At 37.3% G+C, this 27380-nt stretch overlaps 2 protein-coding genes and 1 pseudogene across 6 annotated transcripts in view; 2 read left to right on the top strand and 1 right to left on the bottom strand.

The window, feature by feature from the left end:
* AZI2 (5-azacytidine induced 2) lies at nt 1-23197 on the bottom strand. 4 transcript variants are annotated; one of them, XM_059664121.1, is made up of 8 exons: nt 23057-23197; nt 17391-17608; nt 14392-14517; nt 13045-13144; nt 11813-11961; nt 7755-7813; nt 3774-3892; nt 1-1542 (listed from the first exon to the last, which is right to left on the bottom strand). In XM_059664121.1, the coding sequence occupies exons 2-8, from the start codon at nt 17601-17603 to the stop codon at nt 1130-1132; spliced, it is 1179 nt and encodes a 392-aa protein (XP_059520104.1). In that variant the 5' UTR covers nt 17604-17608; nt 23057-23197; the 3' UTR covers nt 1-1129. The 4 variants fall into 4 exon arrangements, 3 of the variants coding, with proteins under 3 accessions (XP_059520104.1, XP_059520103.1, XP_059520105.1); XM_059664120.1 differs by lacking the exon at nt 23057-23197 and adding an exon at nt 22628-22756; XR_009448565.1 differs by lacking the exon at nt 23057-23197 and adding an exon at nt 22628-22756 and having other exon boundaries at nt 1405-1542; nt 3591-3892.
* LOC132215450 (uncharacterized) overlaps nt 22938-27380 on the top strand; it is an 8815-nt pseudogene continuing 4372 nt past the window's right edge.
* ZCWPW2 (zinc finger CW-type and PWWP domain containing 2) overlaps nt 23511-27380 on the top strand; it is a 78490-nt gene continuing 74620 nt past the window's right edge. The window contains exon 1 of one of the 2 annotated variants that reach the window (XM_059664123.1): nt 23511-23643. The gene's annotated coding sequence lies outside the window, so the exon portion shown is untranslated. The remainder of the gene's footprint in view (nt 23644-27380) is intronic. The other variant, XM_059664124.1, reaches the window with a different exon arrangement.

Consider the following 27380-nt stretch of genomic DNA (forward strand, 5'->3'; position numbering starts at 1 on the left):
TGTATGAAATCAAGTAATACATTTTATTACTAGTATTCTTAATACTGCAACCCTGAAAAATTGATGTAAGTTTCCATGTGAAGCCATCCTTGTTATTTTCTTGTTTATAAATGATAGGCCACTTAGAATAAAAAAGTTTGAGGACATTTTGCAATTATACGATATCAATATGGTACAGAATTTGGTTTCTAGAATTAAAATTCTTAAATCAGTTAATTAAAAATCACTCAATAAGTAACACATTACATTTCAAACCAAAATCTAACAATTTATAAGCAGCTCTGTATAATAAGTGAGTGTACTGTAGACGCTTTGAAGAAAATTACTTTATAAATTACACATTTAGATTTTCATTATGGACCCTGAAGGGATAGATTAGACTGAAACCTTTGTGATGCTCTACTTCTAATTGGATTATAATAGTTATTCACATACTACATAGACTTTCAACTATTTCATCACTTTTCAATTAGGACTGGAGATGTACTGGGATAAAGTTGGCTTCTATGGTCAGGTTATTTCAAGTCTTAAAATTCAAATTGCAATTCTAAGCTTTATCAAAAACATTGTGATTAAAAATGATTTTAAATTTTGAAACACAATAGCATATAGAGATGGAAAAACCTACATACTGTTATCCCACTATTTATATTTTTCATATATTTCTCAACAGGAAATGTTAACTATTAGCATTGTCATTTGCTTATGTAACTTAAAGCAACTTATATAAATTTTCTCTTATATTAATGGCCTCCTCTATTTTTAATGAACAGCTATTTAGACATTTCACATGCTTTGTAAAACCATATCTAAAAACTTCCAATTCCATTCTTTATGTGAGGCAGAAATGTACAAACATTATCAAAGACAGAACTGTCTTTTTGAAACACCTCAAGTTTATTAATTTATTAGTAGTATATATCTGATTCTTAGCCAGAATGTGAAGCTGGAGGGTTGCTCTCATACTGGAAAATCAACTACATAATACGTTACAGTATGTGCAAATGTGTACATTGAAGAACTCTGCAAAAGTTTAATCGAAACCTGCTTTCAGTTTATTAAATAATTTCTCAAGAATACTTGCGGGAGGTACAGCAACCTCATGACCAAGTCACATATCTCTTCAGAATTAATTCTTATAAAGGCAGTTTTGATTACGTTGATCCAAGTTATGCAGGGGTGGCAGGATGGCTAAAGGCAAAGTTTTATTTTTAGTTTCCCCAAATGCTGTTTCACTTGATTTAGGAGGGCTTGGGAGTACCCAAGAATTGTCTTCCAGAGAATTTCTGCCATACGAGTAGTGTTCCTGAAAGTTTGAACAGTCATGAGGAATAGGTCTCTCATTATCTGTCCATGATTGGAGAATTGCTTTCTCTGATAAAATCTTTACATCTCCTGGTAAAGGGGGAGATGTGGTATGACAAAGAGTTTTGCCATTTGGTGAGAGAGGGGGGTGTCTTCTGTATGTTGCAGTGAAATTCGTCAAGTGCAGTTTTGTGCTTTCTTTCCCATGGTCTTCCATGAATCCTACAGGGGCACACGCTAAAAGAGAAAGTACAGGCCAAATGTCAGTTGTCATGGCATTTTTTATCATAAAATTAACATTAATTGGTTGAATTTATAACTGGAAGTAAAGTGAACATTTCAACTTAGGGAAGTCACTGCACTGTTCCAGGTATCACTTTTCTCACTTGCAAAATGGACACAGCATAGTAATCCTATCCTGCCTGTATCATTGCACTATTAAAGGTGAAGAATTTAAAATTTTTAAAAGTGGGAAACCAATAAAGTTAAAATACAAGTAAAGATTCTGTTCGGGGCTCTTAATGTGGCTAGAGAAGGCTTGCAGACTTTTTACTTCGGTAGAGAATAAGAAGGCTTTCCTCAAATTTCAGTATTTATTATTAAATATCATATTCCTTTATTTATTCAAATCTTTTTTTTCCATAGGTGGTCCAAAAGCAAGTTTTTTCAGAAAGAATTATATTATGAATTGGTGAGACCTAAATAATATGTGTTCAGGCTTTTATGAATAAAACAGTTTAAATAACAGCTATAAAATAATCCAGTATCTTATGAAATACATATAATGTAAGTTCTGCTACTGTCACAATATAAGCCAAGTTAAAAAAAAAAAAAATTCTTCAGTAAGCATGTAATGGCTTAGAAAACAGACTGCTCTAAAGCTATTGTTTAGCCACAGTCAAAACAATGGTAGTATGAGATTTTGTTACTCTTCCAATTCCTGGGCAAAAAGGATGCCAATTGAAACTGAGCTTGACTCTATGTAGTTTGAGAACAAAGCAATTGAACCACATTATAAAATAAGCTCTGTCTTTTTACTTGGGAGGAGACAGGAGTGAGAGAATTGGAAGTAATACTGTTCAGCTTTTGGACAGGATGGTATTGTAGTCAGGAAAAAGGTAATCTAGTCTTGTCTCTGTCTACTCCTCAGAGCACTGAATTTTGTAGTGAGGAGTGGTGGCCTCAAGCCTACCACTGTTATACGAAATGTCCTAGGAAACTTATAGTTCAAAGCACTAAAAATTTATCACCAGCTCAAGACACAAGAATGAACCATTTCTATATAGGGAAAGCATTTTTCCTTTATTATTATTTGGAAGTTATATTTATTATATAAATAAAGAGCCACGCTGAAAACTCACTGCAAAATTACTGTATGAGTCCCTTTTAAGAGAAGTCTTATTTCTACCATCAACTAATATTCCTTTATATATAACCCTGGCCACTAGAAAACTCAAGGACAAAATGAACCATAAATTAAGTGAGGGCCTGCCAAAGCACTATATTATTTTGTTTTGATTCATAAGTCACTAACTGTAGAAAATGAAACAAATTCTGAATTTAGTTTTCCTTCACAATATGCAACATTTCCGCCCACTAGTGTATACTCCTGAGGAGAGCTATTTATAAAATACAATTTTATTTTATTTTTTTGCACTCTAGGGACAATCTGAAGTATAAACAATTTAAAACTGGATAATGATTATTTTTTATAAAAAGTCATAGCATTACTTTAAAAAGTAAATTTTAGGGCATTCAAATTTATATCACACAACTTCTCAGAAATACAACTGTTATGTATTAAAAGGTATAAATGCACTGATTTTTCTCTGAGGTATAAAAATAGCTTTGGCAAAGTAACCACTACTAGTTAACACAAAACTCTAAAAGTTTAGTCAGCCAAACAGGTAAAATATGAAAGGAAAAGCAATGAAAATTTTTGTTTGGCTGAAGGGGATAAACATCTAGCCTCTCTTCTAAATAACCTATCTTTCATGGAAAGAAAAAACTTTGCAAAAAATGAAAACCAAATAATGAATCAAAGTTACTTTTTTCAAAGCAAACAATTGAAAGAGCTAGGTCTTTGGTATACTCTGTAATGAAAAATAGCTTTGGGTGTCTTGGTGTTTTTTTGTTTTTTTTCAAATATATGAAGTAGTTGTGGTAAAAGGTCAACTAGAGCAAACTTAACACCTCAGCCTTATACACATAAGCAACACTTGGCTGAGAAAAAAAGCCACAAGGGGAAAGAATACAGTACTGAAGAAAAAACACATCAGCAACACCTTTATGTGTGAAGTTGACCAGTATGAGACTGAAGCCAAAGCAGAGACTGGGTAGGCTGTGAACATACTATATATTCTTTGGCTTATCAAACTCATTTGATGAGATTTTGATAAGATACGATAACTCAGTTGCTCTTCAAGCTTTTGGCTGGAATCAGTGGTTTCCGGCAAACATTGACTTGCCTTTCTTGATCACAGTTGGGGTTTTCAGTTTTCTTAGTAATTCAACCTGTACTTGAGTCACCAGATGTAAATTAGACATTTCTCTCTTCAGCTCCCAGTATACATTTTGCACATCATCACTGAAATACAGGGTTTAAAAAAAAGTTAATGGTCATTCTTCTCTTTATGAACGGAAGAGAATAACTTTAAAATAGAAATGCTCACATTTGTATTTCTGCTTGAATTAGTTTTGAGATGATGTAAATTAAAACTTCCTCATTAAATAATTGAAAGATACTTAATTAGGGCATTATAACAAATGAAAAGACTTTATTCATAATAATAACACTGACCTAATTTCTAGCAATTAACTGAACTATACTAAAAAGAAGAGTATTATGAAAAAAAGTATTCTAACCAATGAGTTTCCTATAGTTCTAGTCTCAGAATTGAGATTTTATCATAATTACAGTGCAATTGTGTTAATACATTTAATAGTAAGGAATAACTGATCAAGACTAAAGTGATATTCATGTATGGGTTTTAAATTTGTATTTATCTTATGATTATTCTGTTTTTGACACTGTGAATTGAAATACTCATATCAATTGCTGAATGTACACCCAAGCCCCATTAAAATAAAATTTGGGTTTCATGTATTCCATTCTTTTATGTTTGACTGGGCTGTCTCATACTGTTGGTACTAAACCAATGTGACATGACAGCATAAGACATGAAAAGCCAGATGATTTCCTGGTACGGGGGGGAAAAACTAGGGAGAGAGGATCATATGAAACAGAAATAAAAACTTCACAAATGCCTCTCGTTTTTATGATTAAAAGTATTTTTTACCTCAATTATCTGATAAATTATGTTATTTTAAACCTAATTTTTAATAACTTTCATCTTCAACTAAATATTCTTATTTGGATATTCATGATTTTATCCCCTTTTTAGGTCCTTAATTAACTAAATAAATCAAAATTTACAATATATATTTTTAACTTTGCTGAACTAGAATACATAAAATATTAGAGTAAGAACAACTGTTACCATAATGTCAAATGACCAGTATTGTTTCGTACAGGTTAGTGTAATTTTAGTAGCAATGAAATAAAATTGGACAGATATGTCACTTCATGCTTTAACTTTTGTCTAGCTTTAAATGAAAACCTTTTAAAACAAATTTCAAGGAATAATACTCTTCATACTTAAATCTAATGTTCTATTTTAATCACAGAAGCAACAGATATATTAAAAAACAATTATTTTGAATTATGTAAGGTTACATATGTATTTTTCTCAAAATATTCCATTCCATTCAGAATGCTTTCAATAGTAGCAGTGGAATACTTTCTACTGCCTCTAAGAGAAATCTACAGGTTTTAGTCTGTTGTAAACATCACTTGTTCACCAGTAGTCTATTAAAAATCACAGAGCTGCCTGGCTGGCATGGCTCAGTGGTTGAGCACTAACCTATGAACCAGGAGGTCACGGTTTGATCCCCAGTCAGGTCATATGCTCAGGTTGCTGTGCAGGAGGCAGCCGGTCAATGATTCTCTCTCATCATTGATGTTTCTCCCTCACCCTCTCCTTACCTCTCTGAAATCAATAAAATATATATTTTTAAAAATCACAGGGATTTTTTGCAGGTTTTTGACAGGTGTGAATAATTATGTCACAAAAATTAATCCACTCTACCTCACCAGTAAACATCTGAGATGGTGCTACATTGAATGTTTCACATAGGAACCTATCTTCATTGTGAAGAGAGTTGTTGGTCCTTGATGCAAACCGGGGCATTTGGTGTGCTTTCCGGAGTTACTCATTACATAGCAGTAAGAATAAACACTGTATGTGTGCTAATAATTCATGGAGACAGTCACAATATGAATCATGATGCCTAAAAGTAGTGTTTCGTTATTGGCATGAGATGGTATATCAGTACCTGACTTGTAGAAAAGAAAAGCAAATACCAAGATAGTGTTTGGATACTGGAATATCAAACATATTTAAACATTCAAAATAGCTAAGCATATAAAATAAAAGAGAATTATCATAGAGGTATTAGAAGCAATGTCTGATACAGATTTTCCAATTCAGTTTAATGAAGACTGCTTATAAATTATGTTAAACTAACAGCTAGATCACGAAGTTGAACATCTATCTAGTCCAGGGGTCCTCAAACTTTTTAAACAGGGGGCCAGCTCACTGTCCCTCAGACCATTAGAGGGCTGGACTATAGTTTAAAAAAAAAACTATGAACAAATTCCTATGCACACTGCACATATCTTATTTTGAAGTAAAAAAACAAAATGGGAACAAATACAATATTTGTATTTGCATGTGGCCCGCGGGCCATAGTTTGAGGACCCCTGATCTAGTCTTTTTCTTTTGTCCTTAATGTCACCTGGATTGAAAACTACAGATATAAATATCTGAAATTATTACTAAGAACAAGCTCTCCCTCTTGTGGATAACGAAGTAATGGCAGTTACTTTACAACTAACACTAAAGTGCTATAGTGTTACAAATTTATTTTTTATTTTTAATTTTATCTATTTAAATAAAATGTTTAAATATATTACTCAAGTGGAATTGGAAAAGGAAAGTTGTCACCCACAAATCTTTAGCAGAGTTCCAACTAATCTTCACTTAACAAGGCATCTTTGAGATTATACTGCAGTACTGACCCCCTTTGCCCACCCGGCAGGGGATTAAAGTTAAGTTCTGCTTTAAATGCCATGCAAGCAAAATCCTAGTAATATATATGGTTTCTATAAAGAACTTGTAAAACTACTCAAACACTGAGATGCAACACTAAAGCATCCAACATGAGAACACTAAAAGCAATAGATGAAACAAACAAAAAAAGTTGTTTGAGCATTTATTATAAGCTAGGCACTTCACCCACATTCTCAGGCCAACTTGGCAAACTAGGTTACCGAATTTTACTTGAGGATACAGGTCCAAGAAGAATTTACTTCACTCTAACATGCTGCTGCTCAAAACCATCTTTTAGTTATCCAGTCTAATAACTGACTGGCTTTGGGGGGGGGGGGGGGGTAACATTTTTCATATCACCCACAATATGCATACTGTCAACACAACCTTATTAACCCCTTAAAATATTTCATACTTCTAAATCTTAAGTGTAATGAAACCTTTTTATCCACATATCAAGAAGGGGTACATGTCCTGCTTACAAAGTAAAATTATATAAAAGCCCAGTTTTCTTAATTGACACTATACATTTACCTCTGATGGTTAGCATTTTTTAGCAATAACGTATTTTTTGAATTAAAGTGTAGTGTGCAGGTATTTTTTTTTAGACATATGCTTATTGCACACTTAAGAGACTACTTTTGTTCTTATCCCAGAAGGATAATTCTTTTAAGAATTTATGTTATACCAAAGACTAAGGCTGTCCAGGTTTATCCTTAAGATAAGTGATATTAGTGTAAGAATTGCATAAATCTCTATGTATAAATTAGGATTTATTACAGAATACTTCTACACAATTAACTCTCTAATATCCTACCTAAAATATTATTGAATGTTCAAATATTTTGTTTAAGGCATTACATTATGCACCTTTCTACTAAAGTTCAAGCATATTTTAAGCATCAGTTAAATCAGCGGTTCTCAACCTGTGGGTTACGACCCCTTTGGCAGTTGAATGACCCTTTCACAGGGGTCGCCTAAGACCATCCTGCATATCAGATATTTACATTATGATTCATAACAGTAGCAACATTACAGTTATGAAGTAGCACTGAAAATAATTTTATGGTTGGGTCACAACATGAGGAACTGTATTTAAAGGGCCTGAAGGTTGAGAACCACTGAGTTAAATGTATTTTATATATTGTGATAAACATTACATGCAGTACCCAAGTAATATCCGTTTTTAAGGCTAAATAAAAAAAACTAAGTACCTATATACAAAGTAGTCTATAGAAGAAGAATGTATTATTTTTGAATGCTGAATAATGTTCATACCTTGAAATGCTTTGTCTTTGGAGATCTCTGCTCTGCAGATTGTCTTCCTGAGATGGATCCTGTCATTTGTTTTAAAAAAGTTTAAAAGTTGTTACATTCTATTTATTCTCAATACCAGACACATCTTTCAGATGAGTAGAATATGTCTATAACTGTACAGCATAAACTAGATTTGATATTCAATTTTATGAAAACACCTCCAAACCTATACAAGATATTTCAAAATCAATTGTAATTATTTAGTCATTAATGCTTTAATTTTAAAAAATGCTCTTATGTAAAAGAATTTGGAATCTTACAAAATGTACTTCTGAAATCTAAAGTCTATATTCTGAAAAGGGTAACAAATAACAAAGTAATGCTCATTCAAGGTACATGTGAATGAATTCCATGAAAAAATGAAGTTTTATTGGTATTTCACTTTTTGATATTTTTTTAAAGTACCAAAATTTAACAGGTTATTTTTTAAAAAGATCAGCATAAACTTCCTTATTCCACAAGTCTATAAAATCCTTTATATATTTTAAGTTTTAGTGGTGTAGATTATAGATATGACAGAAAAAAATAACATTAAAAAGTAGATATGTTCAAGACAACTGTAACACACTTGTTTTCAGTGCATCATTTAAGGATCTGTAACAAAAATCACTACCATGGGTACTAATTCACTTGGCAGAAGTGGCCCGTATAAACTGAGAGAACAGAATTTATTTTTTATTTACATAATCTAAATATGTTTTAACATGGAACATTAAAAAGCTGTATAAGGAGTTTGTGAGTACTGTGAACTTGGGAGAGTAAAATATTAAAATTTTTTCTATTATAAGAGTTAAAGCATTTTTGGATCTCTGATTATTCAAAAAAATACCAACTAAAAATTCTTTTAAGTTGTTATCTTGGGAAGCACAATAGAGGGAAAAGAGAACTAGCCCAAGAGTCACACAAGGTCCATAGCATATGACCTTGGACATTTTTCTTTCCTGTTCTCCACAGGAGATAAAGGAATCACATCAGGTCACTTTTAGTTTCTTTGTATCACTGATTAAAAATATACATTTAAATTAATGTATACTGAAACATATATGTAGAATTGAAACCTTCATTTTTTTAAAGAATAGTTTATTGACTTTTTTTTTTTTTTTAAGAGAGGAAGGAAGAGAAATATTGATGTGAGAGTGTAACATTGGTTGCTATTGGGGATGGAGCCAGCAATCCAGGCTGTGCCCTTGACTGGGAATCAAACCAGCAACCTCCTGGCGCATGCCCAATCAACTGAGTGACAACCGGCCAGGGCTGGAAACCTTCATTTTTAAAGCTAATGATATTCTTTTAAAAATATGACATTTTGGGTTGGAAAATATTTTTCCAGCTATTGCCTAACAATTCAGAAAAATCTAATGTAAACTAGCATTAAGTACAAATGAATTGTCTCTAATATTAAAAAATCCAGTTCCTAGCCAGTCACTAGTTTGCCTGTTTTCTAAAAGGAAGTATGGGTCTGTTTCCTGACTGGTGCCATATGATGTGGGAGTTTCCCATAAAGGGGCCGACCCATGGCTTGGGAAACATTGCTCAAGTTAAACAGCTTCTTGTACTAGAGGACTTCTCAGACCTTACAGTACACTATAGTACATTGTGAATGGGCTATTATTAGGGACCTTAGACATCTACACCATCTCTCCTTTTACTGATCCAGTGTTTCCTATACTTCTTTGGCAATGGTGGCTGTTTTTCTCAAAGTATCAACTATACTGGATAACAAGGGCTGGAATATTGGGGGCTACAGAAAGTCTAAAACAGCGGTCACCAACCGGTGGTCCGTGAGGTCTGAAAGGTTGGCGACCGCTGGTCTAATAGGCCCATAGTGGAACTGACCCTAGAACCTTGACCTCATTAATACCAAACACTAATCAAATGAATTCACTAAATATTTAAGCAAACAAACCAAAAAACACTATTATGTTCACGTAGGATGATGTATCACTTTTCAGAAGGTGGTGTATCTTTCACAGAAAGTACTATCTTAAAAATATTTATAAATATGGCTATAGTAGATATAAGATTATTAATGTGAACATATATTTCTCTCTTTGGCTTGCTTTTTGATTCTCATGCTGACTAACCAACACCTTTGAAACAAGACTTAAAATTACACATCCCACAATGTCAATATAAGATTTCAATCTGGAACCCTTGATGAATTAAGCATTTCCACTCTTCCCTTTCCTGGTTTATTTTCTTATATTAGTTGTAAGCATTTTTAACTTTATATCTCACCTTTCCCTGCCAAATAAATTCCAATGAAGGTGGGGACCTTTTTTAAAAAAAATTATTCACCCCATCTCACCTTAGACTCAAAGTTTCTTAGTCTCTCAGATTGTTTTATCAGTAGTAAGAAGTGATAAAGTTTCTTCTATCTTCAAGTCTGTTTCTGTGATTTATGATAGATGAATAATTAAACTAAAAGTAAATTTATCCCCTAGCACCATCTAGTGGAAAAGAGTAATAAGAACTGAACTATAACACATACATACCACAATTATGAGCCAAGTTTTTTATGATTCCATGATACTGTTTCCTACTCTATAAGGAAATACCCATTATGTATACAAGCTATCAACTTATTTGGAGTCGAATGCATAATTTATACATTCTGAGCTTCTGACAGTTATAATTCAGAGCTTCAAGGTGCAGATTTTTAGTTGCAAGTACATCTTTTTAAGAGGAGCCTCTCAAGGCTACTGGCGCCTGGGCTTGTGGGAAAGGATGCTAAAAGGCTTTGAAGGAATTGTGGAACATAGTCACAGGTTCAAAGCTGGGAAAATCAACTTGAGATGTCAAATAGGAAAAAAAAACATTTTGGCTCTAACAAGAATTGACTGTAATTTTTGTACTGTTTCCCCTTTATCAGGGTTGGGGGCTCCAAGACAAGTTCTTCGTTCAGTTCACAGGAATTCATTCCGTCAAGGCCAAGGCAGGATGGTATTACTCTTGATTCCTGGCTCATTCTCAACCAGTGGTCACCTTAGACAAAGACTGCATTGTAGTAATGAGAGGACTGTCAGCTAGCTATATATAAGGACAGTTGGGATTCAGAAGCACATCCTGGCTGTCTGTCGGGAAGTGTTGGAAGTAGTCTTCTTTTAGTTAGTGACATGCAGAGGCACCTCGAGTAGGTGACACAGCTCAATAGTGCTGAAATGCTCAGATGGGCAAAATGATTGAGCTGAGAAATAATTATCCAGCCGGGTACCTTAGTTTGAAATACATGACTATATATATATGATGCATATAAAGGCTATCTGAATCCATAACTTTTAAAATTTGCATTTGCTGCACTGCTCTCACACCACCCTGCTTCTCCATCATCTCTTCTTTTTATCCTTGGCATTATTTGCTATGACATCGGAAAACATGTATCCAAACTTGTTAGAACCCAATGTAAAATATTAGTAAATAGACTCTTGGTGAAGACAGATAGGCACCTGTGTTTTAATAGATGACTTTAAGCTAACCACACTTAAGCAGCTAAGTAGGGTGTTTTGGGTTTGCTCTCCTCTCCCCCGCCCCAAATTCTTGAATTCTCAGTTATTTGCTGAAAATTAAACTTGCCCCCAAGTATCAGACTTCTGAAAACAAGTGGCCTCTGTAAAGTCTTTTTTAAAATTCTAAAAATCAAGTTGTCTCTTGTGGTGTCTGTATTTATTAAATTATTAAGGAAAATAAAAGGGAAACAAATCCGAGTTGTCTTTAAACCAGAGGAAAAAATGACTTAAGGAAATTGAAGGAAAGGGAGTTTGAAAGAATAGCTTTAATACGTTAATAAGTAATAAGCTTTATAAAAGTTAGTTTTTATACAACAAAATTATATAATCCTGGAATTATGCTAAAAGTATACAGTATATCAGATTTTAGCACAAATGGAAGGATAAAGGTGAATTTTTCAGAGAATGTAACTCTAAGTAGTTAGAATTTGTTAACTCTGTGATTTTATCCCTAGTTAAGTCATTCATACAATGCACACAGAATCTGAATTTCTAAATTTAACTCTGCAGTACCGTTTGTTTGGCTTTTTGTAGCTCTATTCTGAGATTATTACATTCTTTCTTCATCAGTTCTAGTTCTTGTTCCAAGCCATGGATCTTCAGGTCACAACTCAACTTTTCCACCTCCCAGTTTGATGAAGGTGGATTTAAATTCCTTATCACTGAAAAAAAGAGGGACATTACAATTTTTTTTCTGTCTTCTACTTACAATTCAAAAAAGTTATGCTAGTAAAATGCAGATAACAGAAAAACTAATATATGGAAAATTAGTAATAGTTTTTTAAAAACAGTAATTGCTTTAAAAATCTATGCTAATTAGAATAAAAAATCTAGCAAGCATTGTTTTAGAATGTATTGTTCACCCCTATCCTTGATTTTCTGTGTAGGTTAAAGTATAAATTGGTCAGCATGGAACTTCAAGATATATACTAGTCAAGCATATGCTAAAATTAGATTAATAATCTTTATATAAGTCAAGGTTAAGACAGTGACAAAAATTAAATAAAGTGAGTAAACTGAGGCTCACTCCACTAATCACTCCACATAGTCCTTTCGGAGTATAAAGTTTGACACTTAAACCGAGAACATTGTCAAAACAATTTTATTCATAAACCTTCCACTGTAGACCCCTTGATACAACTGAATACTGACTTATCCTGATTTCGTTCTTTAGTCTACCTAGAAAAGTCCCACTAAACTACCATAAGAGATCTCATCTCAATCTCCTGTCAAAAGGTCTCTCAGAGGCCTACTTTTCAGCTTGTTTCATTAGAATGTTCATGCAAACATGCTAATACTCATATCTCACAGACCTAACTTTTCACCCTAGAAACTCACTGCTCATCTGCACATTTTAATAACCTTCAGAAAAATTTTTTAAAAAAGTAATTGTAACCAGTCTATGACAGTATGTCTAACAGTGGACAAAAGATTAGTGGGAAGAAAAGCCAGGACATACCAGTGGGCAAGAAGTTTTGACAAGGATGGGGTTCTACTCCTTTCTTCATCTACTTTATCACAAACTAGCCCTGAATAAAAACTTCCTCCACCTCTCCCCCAGGAATAGTGCAATTTATATCTAAGGAAAAGTTAAAAGGAGTTGAAAGCAGAATAAATTAATATAATCCTAAAAATTAAATAAGTTAAAGCCGTAGCATACAGATAAAGTAAAGTGATCATGGATATAACACACGAGCAGAAAATATGTATTAATCCCGTTAGAATATTTATAACAAGTGGCATACCCTGCTGAGTTTCCACCTCTGTTCTTAGCTGGAGGAGTTCTACTTCTTTAGACTGCAGCTGTTCATTCAATACTTTCAAAGATTCAGAGTTGTCTTTATTCTAGTTAAGTAGGGAAAATGCCAAATTACATTCAACAAAATCTGCAGGTGATATTATATATTAATTTTCAGGTAGATGCTGAAAAACTGATTCTAGCCTTTTAAAAGCAAAGTGGGAAAATGAACTCAGTTTTTCACTAATCTTTTTGTCTTTTTCTAACTTGGGACATAGTATTCACTGGCCTTAAAAAAAAAAAAAAAAATACAAATTCTACCATGTCCTGATTTTTCACAATAAGTGAGTGGTGTTAGATGTATTTAAGTCCTAACATCATTATATAGACTACTACCAGTGCACGAATTTGTGCACGAATTTGTGCACGGGTGGGAGCTGGCCAGCCCGGCTCCAATTGGGGCGGATAGGGGCCAGGCTTGTCAGGAGGAGGAGACAGCGGGAGGTTTCCTGGCTGTGGAGAGGGGCCGTGGGCGATTGGGGGCGGGGAGGGGCTGTGGGTGGTGAGCCGGGCGGCCCACTCCTGAAAGAGGTGGGGGGGCTGATCAGGGGTCAGCGGCCGTGGGAGGTTGCTGGCCAGCCCCACCCCTGATTGGTGGGGGGGCAATCAGGGGCGGAGCTGTCTGGGGAGAGGGGCTGCAGGCCGATTGGGGTGGGGGGCCGATCTGGGGTGGGGCCGGGTGGGGGAAGGGGCTGCAGGAGGTTGGCCAGCTGGCCTCACCCCCTATGGGGGTAGGGGGGGCGATCAGGGACAGGGCTGGCCAGGGGGCGGGAGGTTGGCTGGCTGGCCCCACCCCCTGATCGGCTGGTTCGCTGGCCACAGTGGGTGTCATAGCAACCAGTCATTGCAGTGGTTCCAGCATTCCGGTCACTGGCTTTTTATAATATATAGATTTATTTTGCATAGAATTAAGTTGCAAACATTACTATTAATACTTTCTTAAAAATATATATTTTATTGATTTCAGAGAGGAAGGGAGAGGGAGAGACAGAAACATCAATGATGAGAGAGAACCATTGATTGGCTGCCTCCTGCATGCTCCCCACTGGGGATCGAGCCCACAACTTGGAAATGTGCCCTTGACCAGAATTGAACCCAGGACCCTTCAGTCCGCAAGTCAACGCTCTATCCACTGAACCAAACCAGCTAAGGCTAGTAATACTTTTTATTTTTGCCTTGAGCATATTTATTTTTAAATTTTTATTCAATAAATATTTCATATTTCTAACTTTAACATCTTGAATGAGAAAATTCATTTGCAATATATAATATCATTCTTTTCAAACCAACTTACCATTTTATCCAATTTGCTCTTTAAATTATCTCTATCAATGCAAACCTCTCGATATGCATGATAGGCCTTATTTACTTGTTCTCGTCCCACAGAACTTGTTTCTTCATCTAATAAAGCACCTGTAAGCTAATGATATAAAATAAGAAAAAGCTTAAAAGGGTATTCTACATAAAGCAATTAGTCTTCTCATGGCATCACATCTTACTTTAATCACTGTAATACAGGAATAAAGCCTGGACTGTAATTATCTAAACATTTTACTTCCATACAATTAACCTTTACTGATTAAGAAAGCAAAAAAGGACAGAATATTTTTTAACCCTTTGCGGTACAATGTTATTTTTTAAATTCAAACAGTCTGGTCCAAATTAATTGACGGGATTGAATGTTGAACTTTTTAATGTTCTTATTGCTCGACGTTGGACCTGCTCCTAGCGCCTGGTCCAGGGGTCCTCAAACTACGGCCCGCGGGCCACATGCAAATACAAATATTGTATTTGTTCCCGTTTTGTTTTTTTACTTCAAAATAAAATATGTGCAGTGTACATAGGAATTTGTTCATAGTTTTTTTTTTTTAACTATAGTCCAGCCCTCCAGTGATCTGAGGGACAGTGAACTGGCCCCCTGTTTAAAAAGTTTGAGGACCCCTGGCCTGGTCTGTCGAGTCAGCCTCGAGGTTGGACCGAAAAGGGTTAAAGTATTCTATTTTATGCTTTTACAGTGGAACCTCAGTTCTCAAACTCAATTTGTTCCAGAAAGCTGATTGAAAAAGGAATCATTCCCCCCCATTAGAAATAATGTAAACTGAATTAATCTCTTCCAGACCCCCAAATAATTCCCTGTTTTGTTTAATCTTTATTGTACACAGTACATGTCTAATATACTGTTTACTTTATAAATACTATAAATGCTTTAAAAATGAAAAGGACATTAAATATAAATGAAAATGTAACAAAAAGGAAAGGAAATGTACACTAAAAATGAAAATTTGATCATAATAAGCAGCAATAAAAGCAAAAAAAACATGAAAATATTCACAGCACAATTTCCTGAGATGTTACAATGTAAAGTTTAGTGGTAAACTGACTCATAATCGCGCATTCTCTCTTTTGTCGCCTGAGAGATGAATGACTGATCATACAGGTATCAGCATGAAAGAGTTGTCGGGTTGAGAAGTGAATTGTTCAAAATGGGAGATGTTTGAGAACTGAGGTTTGACTGTACTTATTAAAATACTAGAGGCCCAGTGCATGAAATTTGTGCACTCTGGGGGTGGGGGGGCAAATCCCTTAGCCTGGCCTGCACCCTCTCACAATCTGGGAGTCCTTGGGGGATGTCCGGCAGTCGGACATCCTTAGTGCTTCCTCGGAGGTGGGAGAAGTTCCTGCCACCACCACTACACTCGCCAGCCGTGAGCCCGGCTTCTGGCTGAGCGGTGCTCCCCCTTTGGGAGTGCACTGACCACCAGGGGGCAGTGACGGCGTTCAGCATATGCCCCCTGGTGGTCAGTGCGCATCATAGCAACTGGTCATTCTGCCATTTGGTTGATTTGCTTATTAGCCTTTTATTATATAGAATTTTATACTTTACAGTATCTTCTTTATAACATTCATTTATCATACTAAAACACAGTACATCATTTTTTTATAGTCCTTAGTTGTTTTCCAAGTCATAGTATTTACTTTCCATTATCACAAAAGGTGTCAAGGAAAGGATGGATTAGTTCATTAAATCCTATATTATTCCAGAATGGGAATTAATAGATTATTGATCACAAAGTACAGAAATATTTCCAATGTTAACTAGACCGAATCACAATATTCTTCTGAACTTTAAAACACACACAGCTATGAGCTCCAGAATGTTACTTTTTCTCACTTTATCCCAGAATGTCACAAATTCATTTAATCACTATTAAAGTAAATTCATATGAATACAAAGAAATTATGAATAATTTTTACAACTGACTCCTCTTATTCCTCCAAAAGAATTAAACTTTATCAAGTTCCATCCTTGAGTTTTCACAAGCAGATAATTTATTTCCTTGTTTGCTAAGGAACCCATTTCCTTCCCCCTTTATTGAAGCTGTTGCTTGTGAAATATGAATATGCTGATCTGAAGAAACAAATTAAACTAAAACTTTAAAACTCAAAAACAAATGGATAAGTGAGGAAAATTTCCTAATACACAAAGCCAAGTAGAACTGATGATTCATAATTGAATCATCTACCTTGCTGTATATTTTACAACATTTAAGAATGTCAGGCTCTAACCGGTTTGGCTCAGTGGATAGATAGAGCGTCGGCCTGCAGACTAAAGGGTCCCAGGTTCGATTCTGGTCAAGGGCATGTACCTTGGTTGCAGGCACATCCCCAGTAGGGGGTGTGCAGGAGGCAGCTGATCGATGTTTCTCTCTCATCGATGTGTCTAACTCTCTATCCCTATCCCTTCCTCTCTGTAAAAAAATCAAAAAAATATATTAAAAAAAAAGAAAAGAATGTCAGATTTCTTCAGGAAAAGGTATATAGACCAAATTTTATCAGTTAAAAAGCACTATTCTTGTTATGTGTATTCAAAAGCAAAAGAATGCTGAGGTAAAGAAGATGTAAGTCCTGGTGAAGATATTATTAAGCATATAATAACACTGTTCCAGGCGCTTTCTCTTTTGACACTTGATTTCCTTTATTGGCTATAACTTTTGCACAGATTTTAAGATTACAATTATGAAGGTAAGGCAATCTGAAAAAGAGGTTAAGAAAAATATCTGACATATATCCCTCCAAATTGCTAAATCCTATTCTATAAATATTCCCCCAGCACAGCGTATGTGAAACATTGCCATCTATCAGTACAATACCTAGGGTTTTGAAGTTAGCAGTGAGTTATCCTTGGAAATTTAGTACAACCATGTAAGACAGGACAGAAAAATATTTAATACTTTAAATATTTTCAATTGTTCTTTGGGTCACAAAACATAATGAAGGTAAATAAATAATTACCTTTTCTTCCAAAAATCTTATTCTTTTCTTTAGGAAAGAGTTCTCTTTTTCTGAATCCTTGAGTCGTTTTTTGATGTCTTCATATGCAGTGACAAGGGCAAAATGTGAAGCAACAGACTCATCTGAATATATTGAGACTGGAGTCACTGTATCTCTCCTATGGGCTTTTTCATGATTTAGAATGCAGATATCATCTTCTACCAGTGTATCCATGACAGCTATTTAAAACAGTAAATATATATAATATAAATGTCTCACTGAATAAATGAACAGAAAAAGAAGGAATATTTAGAATAATGTGAATATTGAGGCAATGGTTCAAAATTCCTGTTTGTTTTAGAGGCAGTATAGTATACAGTTAAGAGCATAGACTCTGAAACCAGACTGTGAAGGGTTTGAATCCAAGCTCTACTACTTAGTGTCTATGTGACTTTGGGCAAGTTGCTTAACCTCGCTGCCTCAGTTTCCTTAGTATAAAGTATAAGAAATAATAGCAACTACTTCATAGAGTTTTTAAGAATATTAAAATAGTTGATATCTATAAATCATATAAAACCATAATCTCAGCTATTAGTAAGTTTTATAAAAAGTTGTGAAACACCATTTTCAGTCAAAAAATAAACAATTTTAAACTCTTTATACCCATATATTTCTTCCTCATCAACATTTCCATTCTTAGATATAAACAGCAAGTTTATAGCCTCTCCAATTATAAATTTTCAAACACTTTTAGTATAATTCATTACCTTATTATTATATATTTTAATGCATACTCCACTATATTCTTTCCATACCAGTAACTGATTATATTTGTTATACATTCAAAGTAGAAGACAAAGAAATTAACATTTGAGTGTCCACTATGTCCCAGTAACATGTACATTATTTTAATATTATCTTATTTAAATTCATCCATATAATTCTATGAAGCAGGCATCATCTACATTTGGTTAGAATTTGTTCAAAATTTGTTCAAAATTAAATCTAGTAGAACATTAGCTTTGTGACAGCAGAGGTTATGGCGTGTTTTTTGCTTATCATTGTGTCCCCGACTCATCACTGTGTGGAAGATACTCGATTATTGAATGAAGAATGGTAGAGGTAGGATTCAAATCAAACTCTGAGTCTAAAACCTAAAAGAAGCCAATTACTTACTTAAAATATATTCGCTCTTTACATCTACGTTTGTTGTTAGATTCAGCGTTACTTCCCCACCTGAGTTATGTTCCTGAAAAAACATGATGAAAGGAGAAATAGTAGCTGAAACCTTTTAAGATCTCATGGGAAAGACAAGGTAAGAGGGACTAGGCCATAAAAGAACCTAAAAAATCCTTTAAATTAAGACACCAAATACAGCATTCTAAATGAGGACTCTCAATGGTGTTTTATGTATCTTAGATTAGTAATTAATTGATGCTTGAAAAATGTTTTTATTTACCAGTCCTTGCTTGAGATAACATTTGATTGCTTACTAGTGTCAGTCACTGTTCTAAAAGTATTGTGTGAAGAAACTGATGTAGAAGAAATTTAAGTAATTTTCCATAGTAACACAGTAAATGGAGAGCTGAGATGTAAACACAGGTGCAGAATCGGTTTCACTATGCCTGCATTTTTATGGAGGTTTCATTACATAATAGGCATAATCCAGCCCCTCTCCACTACCCTGAGGTCTAAAAGTTCCAACCCTCTAATCAGATGGGTGGTTCTCCTGGCAGCCAGCCACCATCCTCAGGTGCTGTCCAAAAGTCATCTCGTTAACATAAACCCAGTCCTGTTGGAAAGGGCTTGTTATACCCCTAAATAACAAGACACCCATTTCACTTTTATGGCTGTGATGTGATTTCAGAATTGAGGATGAGACCAAGTAGAGGGGAGGGCAAACGTAGATTTACATTCATGAGTATGTGAAACAGTTTATTCTTGTATTATTTTTAAGTACTGTAGTATTTATTTGTATTACAACTGTAGAGCTACTTTTGTTCACTCCTGTATTATGACAAAAGATGCTCTCATAGTTTTTATCCCTCAGTAAATTCCAAGGGTTTTGAGAGCTGTGATATATGAGAAATATTATTTTGGTTACCCGAATGACCAAATATATTTCTTATAAAATCACATATTGCAATAATAATGGAGAAAGAAGGACACAATTTGCCAGATCAGGTGGATAGGAAACAGAACAGTAGTTCTTAAGGCTAGGGGAGAGACATAAAGAAAAAAATAGAATCAAACATTGTTAATCAGAATTATTTTAAAAAATCTTAAATTTCAGTCTTCACTACAGTTAACACTGAGAGGACCCTCAGTTGAGATATGCTACAAATGCTGGGTGCAACACACTAGAAAACAAAGAAATACCTTCTGACACCAGACTGGTCTTTTTTCTAGGGATAAATATGATTATCTTCTCATATTTCATCATCATAATATCTACCATTAATTGCTCACTTACTGTATGACAGGCTTCCACATGCATTTTTTCCTATTTAGTACTATTATTCTAATTTATATACAAAGTCTTAGAAACAAATACTTTAATAACAGATACATAACTAATCAGTGGCAAAGCTGGGATGTGAACCCAAATAAGCTTCCAAATTTATATCCTTTTAAAAATTTTGATTGTTTTTTTTTTGTGTGTTTTTTTTTTTTGAGAGAGAGAGAGAGAGAGAGAGAGAGAGAGAGAGAGAGAGAGAAGGAACATTGACTTGTGGCTCCAGCGATCCATGCACTCATTGGCTGACTGCTGCTCTGACTAGGGATCAAATCCCCAACCCTGGCATATGGAGACAACACTCCAACCATGCTACCCAGCCAGGGCCAAATTTATGCTTTTCTTTTTTTAAATTTTTTTTTTATTGATTTCAGAGAGGAAGGAGAGGGAGAGATAGAAACATCAATGAGAGAGAATCATTGATCAGCTGCCTCCTGCATGCCCCCTACTGGGGATCAAACCCGCAACCTGGGCATGTGCCCTTGACCAGAATTGTACCTGGGGCCCTTCAGTCCCCAGGCTGACACTCTATCCACTGAGCCAAGCCAGCTAGGGCCAAATTTATGCTCTTAATACAACATTCTGAGAGGAAACATAGCGTGGAATCTGATATTACCAACAATAATCTGGACAAGGCAGAGCTCAGTGGTAGGTAGAACTCTGGCCCAAGATTCAGAAATCTAGGTTCTAGTATACAATCTGATGCCTTGAGTATTACTTTACTTCCCCAGATCTAAATTTTCCCACCAATAAAATGATAGGGTTGAACTACATCACTAAGATGCCACCTTCCTAAATTGTGAAGGCAAAATTTTAATCTGAACATGGGATGGCAACCTAGAGATATAAGGGAATTCACATTTTTGCCAGGAACTGAGTAAAAGGTATGTAGTACTAGTCCACACCAAACTTGGCTAGAATGATGACTACCAGATAAGAAAACAGAGGCTCAGAGGTGAGGTAAATTTGCCTAAAATCACTGACAGTATGTGACGGGTAGGGTTTAAATAAAGGCCCATTTGTTACTTTCTTTTTTCTATTCTATATTACCTTTTTGTCTTCCTAAGTTTTTTTATTGTTAACAATATTGCAGATGTCCTCCTCCCTTTGCCCACCTCCACCCAGCACCCCCACCCTCACACTATTGTCTGTGCCCATCGGCTATGTATATATATTCTTTAGCTAATCCCTTCACCTTCCTTTATCCAGTTTCCCTCCCACCCTCTAAGCTTTGTCATTCTGTTCTGTTTATCTTGTTCATTAGATTCCACATATTAGTGAAATCAATGGTATTTGTCTTTCTCTGACTGGCTTACTTCACTTAGCATTTCCATCATGTTTCTACCTCTGAAAAGCCAGAATAGCCCTTCATAGAGTAGTCAAGATACTATGGAGCAAGAATTAAGTCTTATAGAAGACCAACACTCCTTTCTCTATTTTAATGAATAATTAGAGGCAGGAATGGCCTAACTATTTTATAAAGGGGTTATAAGTGCCTTTTTTTCAAGATACTGTCATTCTATCTATGTATCTCAGCACTCAAACACCCTATAACTCAGTGAGTGCCCCCAAATGTACTTAGCACCAGATATACAGTATGAAAAACTTCCTTCTCATTTTTATAACCCTCACTGATTTATCTCACTGTGTCAGTCCCGAAATGAATTTGCATGCCCAGGAATCATAAGAATTTTTCAGGGTTAACATAGGTATAAAGAGCAGTCTACTTCTTTTCATTCCTTTCATAAAATAATAGATCTCAATGTAATTGAGCACCTATGTAGTACACTAAATGTTACTAGTGTTAGCAATGAGTATTCTCTAATAGTGGTATGACAACTATAATCCAGAATATCAATACCACATTGGCTCTGTTCATGAATTATGGAAAATGTCACATTTTATTAATCATGACAGCTTCTGTGTTGGTAATTAATATTTACCAAGTGTTTATAGTATGTCAAGCAATACGCTTTGCCTTTGAGGGAAACTCTCTTGTTTATTTTTAATGATTCATTAAATCTACATTAAGACCTCTGAAGAGGGCAAGAAATATCTCTTATCACCGGTGGAGCAACTGAGAAAGACAAAAGTAGAAAGTGTGGGAGCCAGAAATGAAAATCAACCAGTTGACTCCAGAGCCAGCAAAACTCATAGAAACTTTGCTTTGGTACCTTGGAGAGTAATCCTTAATACCACTGGAGAGGCAGAGAAAATGGAGAGATTTAATCTCTTACCCAGCGTCACGTCAAGTGCACAAACAGAAAAATCAGCACGCAGATCCTGAGTGAATGTTCTGACTTAATCCAGTGGATTTCCCATGACACTATACTGTCTCTTTAAATTAAAACTTTACATTTGTACACAACTCCCGATTTTAGAAACAACAGCGCATTAAAACTTTATAATAACCCTGTGAGGGATGCACAGCTCCTAGTTTACACATGCTTGTAGTGAGTGATCACAACAGGTTGGGAAACTCGATATGGCATGTTTAGAGAACTGGAATTTAAATTATGCCGCGAGATCTTGCTCAATCCAATTTAAAATTACAAAAACAAAATAGCGTCTTCCACGTTTAAGAGGCACGGGTCAATTCCAATCCTCGTACGTCACTGTCTTTTATCATCTTAGCATTTTTCTAACAACACATCCTGGAGCGATCTCTGTTTTCCTCCGTTCTGCAGTTTTCGCGAGTCTCTTGTTTGAGTTCCCTGACTGCAGGGCCGCGGTCTCTGCCTACCTTGCATGTTGCAGTCACTCAGCAAAAGGTCGCAGACCGTACAACGCACAGGGGAGACACTGGCGAAACGAAGACGACCTGCCGTCCTCGACAATGTGCAGGGGTGAAGTCCACTGCTCGGGCGCCCCAGGCAGTACCGCCCTAGCCACGCGTCCCTCTTACGTTTTAGACATAAAAGCAGTCTCCATGAATGAAATAAAACCGAAGACGTTCCCGTAAGTCAGACTCCGGAACGAAAATAAGGAGAAGTAAAGCGAAGGACCAGGATGGGCCTGGAACAGCGCGGGTGCGAGGCTGGCAGGGGGCAGGGATGCCCAGGCGTGGGCTGCTCCCGGCCACAGAAAGGACCTGCCTCCGGGACGGCCACCGCGGCAGCCGTTGGTCCCGGCACTGCCCGCGACCCTCCCCCGGCCACAGCCCGTCACTCACCCCTAAGTCAGGCTACGCAGCGCCGCGGAGTTTCGATTCCCCAGCGTTCGGAAACGGGTCGCCAGGGGTCACCACGGGCTTCCGGTTTCCTCGAAGACACCGCCGCTTCCCCGGCGAAGGCCGCCGCTCCGGGTACACCGCGGAGGGGTTCCCATTGCTTTGGCCACAGCTGCGCCAGGACCGACCAGTGGGCTGGGGCCCGGAGGATCGGGAAGGAGTGGCCAGCCGGGGCAGGAGGGGCCGAGGCGCCGCCGGGAGCAGGCCCGTTACCCAGCAACACGCGCGCGAGGCCCAGGACCGCGGGCGCTGGTCCCCTCAGCGCCCACTCGGGCCGCCCCGCGGCAGGGAAACGCGGCCGAGAGGGGCTGGCGGCGAGCAGCACCCGGCCGGAAGGGGGCTGCCGCGGTCCGCGCGCTCGGCGCTGGGGCCACGCCAGCAAACCGGAAGTCAAGCCCCAGGGAGCCGGAGCTTGGAGGGGTGGGAAGAGGAGGAGGTGGGCGTGGCGTACTACGTATCCCGTGAGTCTCCGCGGCGGGCCGGGGCGGGCCGCGGCGACGCGAGGAGGGGAGGCGGGGCTGAAGAGCTGGGTAAGAGCGTTGTTCTCGGCTGCGAAGGGTGCTCGGGGGCCTCCACGGTGGTCCTCTAGCTCGTCCGTTTCACTTAGCGTCCAGTTGGGGGTCCCCGGGCGTGTGCGCTGCGTGTTCGCTCCGCTTGGCAGCGCCCTCACGACGTGACCGCGCTGTCGCCTCGCGGAGGCTGGGAAACCTGGAACCACGCGCGCGTGGAGGGTGCGGGTGGCGGACCGGGAGTCGGGGGGCCCGCGGGGAGCCGTTCACCCCTCTGCTTCCTGGGCGCTGACTCGAACCCTTGGGCGATCATTTGAAGCAGACCCGGCGCTGAGCGTCCCATAGTTACTCCGCACACTGCTGTCTTTCAAAAGATGAAATTGGTTGAATTTAGGACAAAGCTTTGGGATTTGGGATTGTACCAGCTGCCCTGGAATTGCTACCACCTTTGTTTTTTCCTGGATGACATGCTTGAGCTATGGAGTGAGGGGTCATTGAAGTTGTTATATTGGGGGGTCGCAGCCAGTGGAGCCCCTCAAGCTCCAGGGATGTTTCGGTTTAAAGCAGCGGTTCTCAACCTGTGGGTCGCGAACAATGAAAATACATCCTGCATATCAGATATTTACATTACGGTTCATAACAGTAGCAACATTACAGTTATGAAGTAGCAACGAAAATAATATTATGGTTGGGGGTCACCACAACATGAGGAACTGTGTTAAAGGGTCGTGACATTAGGAAGGTTGAGAACCACTGGTTTAAAGCCATAAACAAGAAAATGGTAATTACAGGCAGGTTTCCCTCATTAGCTGCCAACTGGCAGCAGTGCCCTCACCTAGTGTTTTGGCCACTGGGGGCTTAAATGTTGTTACAGGTGTGTGTGCTGTTGGCGGTATTTTTGCATCGCCTTTTAATTCATCAGCCCAACTGTCAGCTCATCCAAGCACGGACTCACCTCTAGGCTTCTGAAAAATGCACAGCTTTTAGGAATAACGACCACTACTTAGTTACATGGTGTGTGCAAAATATTTAAACATCTGTATTCCTGTATTCATCTAGAAAGTCCATTCGCTTCCGTGTGTTTGGCCGGGGCATGGAAGAGACCAGTGTTTTTAACATAGTGGACAAGAATCCTGTTCATTTGCTTCGATAATGTGCCGTTCAAATTTAATAGTTAATTCCTGAAGTTCATCCGTAGCCAATCAGGGCAGCGAAAGGGGGAAAAAATTAAAAACCAAGCGGTATGGTTAGTTAGTAAAATATTGAAGAATGTTAACAAAATAGGAGTAAGTAAAGAATATAAGTTTAGCTTCAAAACTAAAATTATAGTTTTAGTGTAGACATTTAATCACATGAGGAAATGTTTATAATGCTGTTAAAGCAAATTGTCAGGTTCTGTTCAAGATTACAGACAGATATATTTCTATCTTTTCCTATTAAAACTACAATTAAAAAGTAAAGAAAAGAAAATATGCACATAACAGAAAAGGAGAGGGTTGGAAAATAATCAGCGAACGGATTTCAGCAGATATCCTGAGAGGAACTGGGTCTGAGCATGTTATCAAAGGGAGCTCAGGAGCTTTGGCACAGAGCAGGCTGGACAGGTGTCCACCATGGAGGTAGGACTTTTGCCTTTTCATTGTAGGTAGAAGAGCTCCTTTCAACATTTCTTATAAGGCAGGTCTACTGGTAGTGAACTTCTTTCCACTTTTGTTTGAGAAAGCCTTTATATCTCCTTCATAGATGAACGATAACTTTGCTGGATAGAATATTCCTGGCTGGAAATTTTTATCTTTTAGTGTTTTGAATATGTCAATTCACTCTCTCTTGGACAATAGAGTTTTTGCTGAGAAATCTGCTGATAGCCTATTGCAGGGGTTCTCAACCTTCTGGCCCTATAAATACAGTTCCTCATGTTGTGACCCAACCATAAAATTATTTTCGTTGCTACTTCATAACTGTAATGCTGCTACTGTTATGAATCGTAATGTAAATATCTGATATACAGGATGGTCTTAGGCGACCCCTGTGAAAGGGTCATTCGACCGCCAAAGGGGTCGCGACCCACAGGTTGAGAACCACTGATAAAGGAAGTGGTAAACTTAAAGACTATTCTTCCACAACATTCTGTCTTTAAGCAAATGAGCTATGTGACTTCCAAGCTAATATCCTATACTAATAAAAGACAAACATGCAAATTGACTGTACTTTTGCTACTCCTTAAGCCACGCCCACCAGCCAATCAGAGCGACTATATGCAAATTAACCCAACCAAAATGGCAGCCGGCAGCCATGGAGCTGGAGTGAGCAGGAGGCTTGCTTGCTCCAGTGATGGAGGAAACCAAGGTTCCCCGCCTGCCACGGCCTGGCTCTGAGCTCCACTGAAAACAACAAAGTTTCAATTATAGAAGGTAAATAAACCCCAGATACCTGCTTTCAGCCAGCCATGGCCACGGAGCTGGAGCAAGCAGGAGCTGGCTCTGAGCTCCACTGAAAGCAACAAAGTTTCAATTATAGAAGGTAAATAAATCCCAGAATAAAAAAAAAAAGATAAAAAGGAGAGGCTGTGAGCTTATGTCGCCAGGGTGCTTGGCCAGCCTGAAAACGGCCCTCAGTCCCTCACCCAGACTGGCCAGGCACCCCAGTGGGGACCCCTACCCTAAAGGGGGTGTGGCCAGCCTGAAAACAGCCATCAGCCCCTCTCCCAGGCTGGCCAAACCTCCATGGGGTGAGGGTCCCCACTGGGGTGGACATCCTCCGAGGGGACCCACACTGAAAGAGGGCATAGGCTGGGCTAAGGGACCCCCCCCCCCGAGTGCACAAATTTTTGTGCACCGGGCCTCTAGTAGTTTACATAAAGGTCAGTTGAGAATGGCCACATGTAAGAAAGAAATAACTAAACAAGCCTGAAATTAATATTCTCCTTGTTCAACCTATGGATATAATTCTAGACTGCTTATGGCACTATTACATTTGGTTGACAGTCTGAAGAGCTTAATTTTAATTATCTTTGTTGGATCAGTTATTTTCAATATACTGAGTAAGCTGGATACTCACAACCATCTGATATAGACCTAAAATATATAGATTGATTACTAAGTTTTGAAGTTGGCATTTAGCACAGTTAATCCAATTTCTAATTATAAATGTTTCCCTTGAAAAATTGTAAAGCAGAAGAATATAGTTGCTGCAAAAGATATCAGCCTTTCAGTATGGAAATGAATTGTTTCTTTTCATTCTAATTTGATTGCTGATATTAGAAGAAAACCATCAGTTATCTACATTATTAAAACAAAAAAAATATTTATTAAGCATCTTGGAGCATTTATTAAGCTATAAGCTATCTAGCAATATCTGCATAAACTAATCTCTGAATGATAAAGATAAATATGATTTTGCACTGATAATAGGCTCTTAATAAATTTCTGTTGAATCATTAAATATGGTCTACAGTTGACATAAAGTCACTGTTAATTAGATAAATGAATGAGCAGTCAATGTTAAATTTATATCATAGAGAAGATTAAGGATAAATGCATTTCAAAGCTTAAAATACAAATTAAGTTGTGCACTGGAGAAAAATCATGAAGGTAAGACAAAATAATTAGAGTGCTTTCATTTTACATTGGTTTCTGCGTATTTTAATTTTTTAATGTAACTACAACTATAACTCACTTTAAAGCAGTCTAGCAATGAAGTAAAACATTTATTATTGGTCTTTAGTGTACCAGGCACTGAAATGGGTTTTTTTCATATGC

This window comes from Myotis daubentonii, chromosome 14 (assembly GCF_963259705.1).
Source record: "Myotis daubentonii chromosome 14, mMyoDau2.1, whole genome shotgun sequence".
NCBI lineage: Eukaryota > Metazoa > Chordata > Mammalia > Chiroptera > Vespertilionidae > Myotis > Myotis daubentonii.

Bases quoted from the DNA above. Each gene is read 5' to 3' on its own strand.
- AZI2 (XM_059664120.1), bottom strand. The intron at 3,893-7,754 runs GTATGAACATTA...CCTGTATTTCAG, and splicing joins CAAAGACAAAGCATTTCAAG to TGATGATGTGCAAAATGTAT. The intron at 1,543-3,773 runs GCAAGTCAATGT...TTTCTCTTTTAG, and splicing joins CCCAACTGTGATCAAGAAAG to CGTGTGCCCCTGTAGGATTC.